This window comes from Berghia stephanieae, chromosome 8 (genome assembly GCF_034508935.2).
Source record: "Berghia stephanieae isolate SIO BIC M18660-M18661 chromosome 8, UCSD_Bste_1.3, whole genome shotgun sequence".
In the NCBI taxonomy this organism is placed as follows: Eukaryota; Metazoa; Mollusca; class Gastropoda; order Nudibranchia; family Aeolidiidae; genus Berghia; species Berghia stephanieae.
Window position 1 is genome coordinate 311,749 of NC_088367.1, and position 9,622 is coordinate 321,370.

At 36.6% G+C, this 9,622-nt stretch overlaps 1 protein-coding gene across 2 annotated transcripts in view; it reads left to right on the plus strand.

Moving 5' to 3' along the window:
• Positions 1–565: 565 nt before the first annotated feature.
• Positions 566–9,622, plus strand: part of LOC144977754 (uncharacterized) — an 11,445-nt gene continuing 2,388 nt past the window's right edge. The window contains exons 1-3 of one of the 2 annotated variants that reach the window (XM_078923146.1): positions 566–1,382; positions 4,538–4,837; positions 7,526–7,630. In XM_078923146.1, coding sequence (XP_078779272.1) covers positions 1,301–1,382; positions 4,538–4,837; positions 7,526–7,630 — 487 coding nt within the window. In that variant the 5' untranslated portion in view covers positions 566–1,300. The remainder of the gene's footprint in view (positions 1,383–4,537; positions 4,838–7,525; positions 7,631–9,622) is intronic. The other variant, XM_078923147.1, reaches the window with a different exon arrangement.

The following is a 9,622-nucleotide window of genomic DNA, read 5'->3' on the forward strand; positions in this document are numbered from 1 at the left end:
CGGGGTAAGAACATTTTGAATACCGGGAGAATGTCGGCTTGGACTGATCTGAAAAAAAAAAACTGACGAAATTGGCAATTTATCGGTGCATTATGATATGAAACCCCCCCCCCCCCCAAAAAAAAAGTTGAGCTTTTATATAGTGCAATATCCACTAAATGTGATCAAAGCGCTTTACAAACGGCCCTTGACTGACAGCAACACGTAACATAAGGAACGAGACATGCGAGTGTTAGGCGCCGATACAATTTTTTTCCGATAGAGACAACACTGTTAACTGCCAAGTACTCATTTTACATCTGATTACGGTGAGATATTGTTAGTAAAGAGTCTTTTCCAAGGACTCAACTATGCGCCGACGAGGCTCGAGCCCAGGACCTTCCGATCCGAAAGCGAGTGTCATACCACAAGACCACATAGCCGCACCAAAGTTTGATGCCAAAATACTGGTTCCATTCGTTAAGGTTAGACATTGTTTTGTCTTGTCGTAGTAGAAGTAGAAGTAGAAAGCCTCGCCGTCCGAATGACGCTTGCTGAGAATTGTGTGATTCAGTCATAGTCGATGCGTATAGCTGCTCTCTCCATCCATCCATGTTGTTAATTGTTTCCATTTGTCACGGTTTTGTTGGTTGGTATGTTTGTTATATCCGGCTGGCGCATGTTATGAATTTTTTAACTAAACGCACAGCATCAATTGATGAGATGACGATGATGACTGTGATTGTTTAATTGTTGGTTTTTTAACATGAAATAGCGCCTAACTGGCGTCATGTCTTGCTGTTGACCTGGGATACCTTAAAGCGCATTGAGATGAGGCTGATGTTGGCAAAGATGGCAATAGTATTGTTGTTGTTGTTTGTTTTTTGGGGGGGTTTTTTTTTGGGGGGGGGGTGTTGTTTTTCTTTTGTTTTGTTTTTTTATTTTTGTTTTTTTTTTTGTATTATTTGTTTTTGTCTTAGATGGTGGTGATTTGAATGTGATGCAATGATGATGATGATGATGATGATGATGATGATGATGATGATGATGATGATGATGATGATGATAACGACGATGAATCTGACGATTGATTATTTTTAAAAAAAATTCAGCTCCCTGTAGCAGTAGGCCATATATCGTGGTCAACAAAGGAAAGCCGATTGCGAATGAGAGCTGGTATTTCCACGAAGACGTTGTTGCAGAAGTCACGTGTACAGTCAAGGGAAATGTAGCCTCTGTGATATCCGTCAAGCTGAAATGTCCAAAAGCCGAGTCACGTCATTACCGATCCGCTTCCGGTGAGATTTATCTTAGTGTGTCGATGCACAGGACGAAGTGTGTATGCCATTCCTACCGTACACAGGGAAACAGTGAGGAAGTATTCGTGTATTTCATCTATGATCGTAGGTATTCGTTGTTTGTTTGGTTTTTTTTTTTTTTTTGGTTTTTTTTTTGTTTTTTGTTTTTTTGTTTGTTTTTTTTTGTTTTGTTTTGTTTTTGAGGGTTTTACGGCGCTTGCAACATATTAAGGGCATATCAGCGCCAGTAAAAAGCAAGAAAATAGGATAGTAAGAAGTTCAAGAATTACAAATGAAAGCACCCAAGACAAAGGGGAATTGGTTCAAATAGAAAACGAGAAAACGGATGTAGATTCTAAGAACACACTATCAAAGCACTTAGTTTGAGCTCACCTAAAAGTCTAACCCAGACAACAGCACAAGATCCCACTAAGAGAAATACACTCAACGGTTTACAAATCATATGTTAAAAATACAAAATAACAATACATAACAGAGATATGATTTACAAGGAAAAAAATATCATCTCCCAAAACTAACCATACATTTGAGTGTTTCCCTCTCAGCTAGGGTATCCAGCTACTGCATGGACAAAACCAAGTAATCTCATTCCAAGACATAGACATAAAGCAAGTTGAAAAACAGATAAAGGGGGATAGAAGACACAGTAAGTGCCTCCCTGCCCACTATGGGAGGTAAGGAACCCCACCCTGTAGGTATTCGTCGACAACGACGTGTTCTTATTTGCAGGTCTGATAACCCAAAGTGTTGTTATGGTTCTCAATGTTGTGATAGAATGAATCAATCATATGCTTATAGTTAGAATACATTATTAACGTGAGTGGGTAATATCGGTGTAAGTATGTGTGTGTATGTTCGTGTGCGGGTGAAAATTTATGTGTATGTAAGTTTGTGTGCGTGTGTGTGTGTGTGTTTATTTCTTAAAATGTGTTCTCAAAATTGTCAATGAATGCATGTTCGAATGACAATTAATACTTTAAAGCGTGACTGAGCGCTTATGTGGAAGTTGAGCGCTATATTATTATTATTATTATTATTATTATTATTATTATTATTATTATTATTATTATTATTATTATTATTATTATTATTATTACTATTATTATTATGAGATGTACAATACGTTTCCACATCGCCGGAAGTACTTATTAATCAACTACAAACCGGAACCACTTCAACAAACAACAACAGACAACAAACCAAACTCATGTAACACACAGTCCTGACGATGGCTAAAAGGCCTGAAACATCGATGTAGACTGACTCCAACATTGTAGTAAATATTAAAATAATAATTCTCTCGATTGCTACATGTCGAGCACTATCCGTACCATATTTGTATCAAACACGATTCAATATATATATATATATTAATTGAGCTTTAATTGAGCTTTTATATAGTGCAATATCCACTAAACGTGGTCCCTGGCCAACAGCAACATTTAACATGTAGGACGGGACATGACGCCTGTTAGGCGATATTACATTTTTTGCGGACAGAGACAACGCTGTTGTCGGCCAGGTACTCATTTTACACCTCAAAAAGCTCTTTGCCATACATTTTCTATAATAAATCAATTCTCTATTTTAGAGCAACCCAAGGGAATGCTAAAAATGTCTCTTAGTTTGAGCATATCTGCATCAACGCTTTCAATTTTTATGTATTTTTGAAGGGCATTGATTAAAGATTTAAAGCATTGACCAATCTTGCTATCAAGATCATAACATACAATTCCAAGATGCCTCATTTTGGGGTTGGGGGGAGGGGGGGTTAAAGGAAGGAAGAGGCCCCTTCTGATATGGTACAAATTTTACACCAGGGCCCGTTTTCATGAACGCGGACTTGCGCATAGTCTCTGACTATCTGTGACTTTAGTCAAGGACTTGAAAAATTCGAATTTCATGTGAGCTGACTAAGGAAGTCCCAGACTAAAATCACGACACCTTCGGACTTAGTTTGGCCAAGTTTTAGTCATTTGCTGAGGCAGGACTTCAAGCTTAGTCTGAGACCAGTTATTAGGATACATCATAGCGTCGACAAAATAGCTATTTTTAGACTGAGAGAGATTCGTGTCAGAAGGAAATACGTCGGTTACGAATGACAGAGGCAAATAATGTCCTGTTGCTATTGACACTGGCTTTAAAAAAAACTATAAGATAAGTGCAGATCGTTGAACATACACATGTTTGTGTAAAAACTTTTTAAAGAACCTGAATCTAATCGGCCCCCGAGTTGCGAGTGAATGGGAACGGAGACTCGAAATCAAGTCAAAGAACAACCCAAAAAAATGATAAGAAAGTATAGTGGAGACAACAGTTATTCTGCTGGCATTGTAACTGACCGAAACAACGTGATTCATCAGAACACACTTTCTGGGTTTTTTTCGTTTTTTGTTTTGTTTGTTTGATTGTTTTTGTTTTGTTTTTGTTTTGTTCTTTTTATTTTTTTGTTTGTTTGTGGTTTGTTTTTGTTGTTTTTGTTGTGTTTTTTTTGGTTCAATTTGTTTGAGTTTCAATGAAACTTTCACTGGCCTAAATATAGAATTGAAAGTCGACCATGGACATCAATGTAGTCTAACAGTCGACAGTCAATATCACGTGATTTGATTCACCATGACAAAAGTAAGTTAAAATATGAAAAAGAACGAAATATTATCTATACCGGATGTGTTGCTAATTTCCTCTTTAGAAATCTTTTGCGTTGAAAGTATGAAGGCGGGTATCTTACCTGTCGTCGTGTACTAGAGAGCGTGATGTTACCCGTACAAAATAGCCAAATTATTCACCGTCCTTACTAGGCCCACTTTTAGGCAAGACTAGCTAGTCAGAGACTAGAAAGCGTTCATGAAATCTTTTCTTTTTTTTTTAGTCACTTGCTCCGCTTAGGCTTGACACTAGCTAGTCATTTACTAAACTAGTAAATAACTCAATCTAGTCCTAGTTGATGAAACCGGGCCCTGGAATCAATAGCTAAATGTGGCATCATATTGGAATTAGTATCAATAAAATAAAATAAAATAAAAAAAACAGTTGTCCAACGCAAAGCAAAAAGACTATCTGTTAAACTCTTCTTTCTTTTTTCTTTTTTTTTTGTTTGTTTGTTTGTTTGTTTTTTGTTTTGTTTTTTTTGTTTTTTTTTTGTTTGTTTGTTTGTTTTGTTTGTTTGTTTTTGTTACATTGATTTCCTAACCATTGACCTTAAAAAAAAATAACCTGCATTTTTGATCAATCAATTTCAGGGTTTGAGTTCCCAGCAGGAATACCCAATGACCAAAGTACTATAAGGACCCTGGGAGGTATCGTTAAATTGAACATTACGATATTGTCAGCAAATGATCGAATAGACATAGAACTGATTGCAAATGGAAAAAATGTATCGAATGTCGATTTCAAAATATCGCGCTATTATGAAGAACCTGCACAAGTGGTAATCATTCTGATCTTATATACAAATGCACCAAATGGTTATTATACATTAAAACTATGGAGTGCTTTTCGCAAACATTTGGAGTATCGTTTCAAAATAATGACCTTTAATGGTAAGAAACTAATTAATTACTACTACTACTACTACTACTACTACTACTACTACTACTACTACTACTACTACTACTACTACTACTACTACTACTACTACTACTACTACTAGTACTAATAATAATAATAAATAATAATAATAATATACTACTACTACTACTACTAACTATACTACTACTACTACTACTACTACTACTACTACAACTACTACTACTACTACCACTACTACTACTACTAACTACTACTACTACTACTACTACTATACTACTACTACTACTACTACTACTACTACTACTACTGCCAACACTTACTACTACTACTACTACTATACTACTACTACTACTACTACTACTACTACTACACTACTACTACATTATACTACACTACTACTATTACTCTACTACTACTATACTACTACTACTAAATACTACACTACTACTACTACTATACTACTATAACTATACTACTATACTTACTACTACTACTACTACTACTACTACTACTACTACTACTACTACTAACTACTACTACTACTACTTACTACTACTACTACTACTATCTACTACTATTATCTACTCTATACTACACTAACTACTACTACTATACTATACTACTACTCTATACTATACTACTATATACTACTATTACTATATACTACTACTACTACTTACTATACTAATACTATCTCTCTACTCTATTACTACTACTAATTTTACTAAATAGTGAATATATTATACTAAAGTGAACTGATTATATGACTGACTAATGCTGTGCATGGCTAGATCTCCCTTTTAGGTTAATATATAAATAGGTGAGTTTTATCGAAGTGTGTTGTACTGAGCCATTTAAGTTAATAAAGAAAGAATAATTTGAAAATTAACATTAAATTAAGCGCATTTCTATGGCTTCACAGTGCAATATTTATTCTCCTAGTATGCCATATGAATCAAATGACCATTGTATGCAGTGTAAGTAAACGATTTGAAGTCCATTTTGTGCTGGAGTCTTAACTCACTCAATCCTAGAGAATTTAGCTACATTTCAAAATTGGAAAAAAATGTATTAAAATGAGCATGTAAATAGATAGTTTTATTCAACTACCATTAACTTGTAGAAACTAAAAACACTAGCTTTGATACTACGTTTATAATGTGTCTCAGAATAAATAGGCATGGGATAAAAGTAACCCCGGGTATACTTCGGATATAGTCGGTGTTAGGGTTGATTGAGTTAAGCTTATTGGATTCTCGTCACTGCCAATCGACAGTTACCCATCTGAGACCACGACCTTTGTCTTTCTGATGAGGATATCAAAGCACAAGCTTTCCCTCTTATAGATAGTTCCAAGATGACGTCCCTCAGGTCTTTGTTGTTGTTTTGTTTTGTTTTTTAATTTTTTTTTTGTTTTTTTGTTTTTGTTTTTTTTTTTTGGTTTTGTTTTTTTTGCCATCCGCGTTTATGAGTAATGCTTACTGAACTGTATTAACCTGACTATAGACGTTCTTGGATACACACAGTTTTGTGTCCGTTATATTTCCGGATGGCAATGTTATGAGCTTCTTAGCCAAGCGCATACTATCTATAGATAGAATGCGCTTGGCCAAGGAGTTCACAACATTGCCATCCGGAAGTATAACGGACCAACACACAAACTCTGTGTAAACATGAACTTTTATAGTCTGGTCAATACAGTTTAGTGAGAACAACTCACAAACGCGGATGGCAAAAACAATAACAAAGACCTCAGTGACGTCATCTGCATACTATCTATAGTAGGGGAATGGTGAAAGTGAAGGATGGAAAGGGAAATATTAGGAAGGTTGTTGTGATGATGATGATGATGATGATAATGATGATGATGATGATGATGATGATGATGATGATGATGATGATGATGATGATGATGATGGCGATGATGATGATGATGATGATGATGATGATGATGATGATGATGATGATGATGGTGGTGGTGGTGGTGACGATGACTACGATGTTACTAGTGTGCATTACATGTGTGAGTGTGTATATAAGTCAATATATTATGTAATGTATGTTCTTTATAATATTGTATTGTTATAAATGTATAATCAAATGACAAATTGACATTATTTTGAGGACAATAAAGACATATTATTATCATCATCATCATCATCATCATCATCATCATCATCATTATCATTATTATTATTATTATTATTATTATTATTATTATTATCATTATTATTATTATTATTATTATTATTATTATATCCTTGTCGAGACCTTAATTTATGCCAAGTGCCTTATTCAAGGCTACAATACTGGGGTCAGATTCTAAGCCGCCCATAGTTGAGTTCTAAGCTCTTGACCCCAGTCTCTCGCAACGTATTAAGGTATTAAATGAGTATCTGGCCATTAACAGCGTTGTCTCTGTCGGACAAAAAGTATAATTTGTAATATCGCCTAACAGGCGTCATGTCTTGTCCTACATGTTAAGTGTTGCTGTTGGCTTGGGACCGATTGTAAAGCGCTTTGAGAACATTGCGTGGATATTGCGCTATAAAAAAAATAATGTTCAAGTTTGTTTAAATATCTATTTAATCATAACACCAAGTAGGTATGGACAATCAATGTTCGCATTATTAATGCACGTACATTTTCAAAACCGTTTTTTTTTTTTTTTTAATTTCATGAAAACGTTGAAAAATCAGCAGCAGAAAGAAGTTCGTGGCAAACGGCTGTTACTCAGACTCTGTCCAGTATATTTCCCCTGGTTGTGCTGGGGGTATTGTTCCTGGGCTACGTCTTGTGGCACGGTTAGTCTCATATATTGTGCGGCTATGTGGTCTAGTGGTATGGCACTCGCTTTCAGATCGGAAGGTCCTGGGTTCGAGCCTCGCGCTCGGCGCATAGTTGAGTCCTTGGAAAAGGCTCTTTCTTTACTCACATTCTCTCACCTTACTCAGGTGTAAAATGAGTACATGGCCGATAACAGCGTTGTCTTTGTCCGAAAATTTGTAATATCGCCTAACAGGCGGCATGTCCCGTCCTACATGTTAATTGTTGCTGTTAACCAGGGACCCTTTGTAAAGCGCTTTGAGCACATTTAGTGGATATTGCGCTATATAAAGCTCAATATCATTTGAACAGAAGAATAACCCTAAATTAAATGAGCATTACCTATTGATACTATTTGTAGTGTTTTTCATTCGGCGCAGTAAAATTTTAAAACAAAATGAAACAAAAATAAAGCAAAGCGAAACAAAAAAAAAAAACAAAATAAATTGAGCTTTTATATGGCGCAATATCAATTAATGTGCTCAAAGCGCTTAACAGTGGTTCCCTGGCCAACAGCAACATTTTACGTTTAGGACGGGACATGACGCCTGTTAGGCGATGTTACAATTTTTTTTCGGACAGAGACAACGCTATCAACGGCCAGGTACTCATTTTACACCTGAGTACAATGAGAGAATGTGAGTAAAGAGCCTTCTCCAAGGACTCATCTATGCGCCGAGCCAGGCTCGAACTCATGACCTTCCGATCCGAAAGCGAGTGTCATTCCACTAGACCACATAGCCGCACAAACAAAACAAGAAAAAAAAAGGGCGGGGGGGGGGAGAAAAAAAAAAAAACAAAAAAAACCCACATTTTTTTAAAACAAACAAACAAGAACAAACAAACAAAATGAATGTAAAAAAAAAAAAAGTTAAAAGAACATCATAGCGTGATGTATATAAATATGTCTTGAGAGTTTTGCTCTATGGATCAGAGTGTTGGAAGATCACAGAGCGTATCATCCTGAAACTTGAAGTATTCCAAAACAAATGTTTGCGACGAATCTTCAATATATTCTGGCCAAACACAATCTCAAATGAGGACCTGAGAGTCGAGAGCTGAAGTGGAGTCTCTGGAGAGTTTCATTAAAACAAGAAGATGGCAATGGTTGTCTGCATGTCTGCAGCAGACCTCATGAAACACTGATAAGAAAGACTCTGCGATGGACACCCCCAAGGAAAGATGAAGACTTGGAGATGTGCCGTAGAGAGGGACCTAAAACAGAGAGGTCTATCCTTTGAGATTGCGCCAAGAATAGCTGCTGACAGGACCAGGTGGAGATCCCTTGCATCGCCTCAAGTGCCAGCAGGCCCGAAGAGGATTTATTGAGTGAGTGATGTGTATTGGATAACATATTCGCAATGCTTTATCAAGGGGTCCCAAGCTCAACATGTGGGGGTGCCTGTCGCAGTGGTATGTATGATCTTTGCTTCGTACCCAGAAGGTACCGGACTCGATTCCCCGCCGCGTTGTGTAGCCTTGAACAAGTCACTTCGCCATAGTTTACTCTGCAGCGCTGCATTGCGGCTAGCACTTGGTTAATTCCAGCCTACCGTTGGAACAGACACCAAAGATCAATTGAATTTCCCATTGGAGAAGAATAAACCGAATTGTATTTAATTTCTTTTTAAAAAAAACAAAAATAAGTCGAGGCATAAGCCGCATAAGCCGCGCGCTATATTCGACAGAGACGGGCAGTTACTGACCGGATGCTCATGTTACACCTGAGTACATTTAGAGATTAAGAGTAAAGAGCTTTTTTTTCGATGACTCAACTTTGCGCCGTCCGAATTAGGACTTGTACCTGGGACCAACCGGTCCTTATGCGAGTGCCATGCCACAGGATTAGAAAGGAGTTTAAATAGTTATTTATTTCACTGGAATCGAGTATCTTTCCGTTTTTATCAAGTGAGCAAAGCTTCGATACACATCGGGATTACAATATGAAGATTGTGTTGAGATTTTAAAAA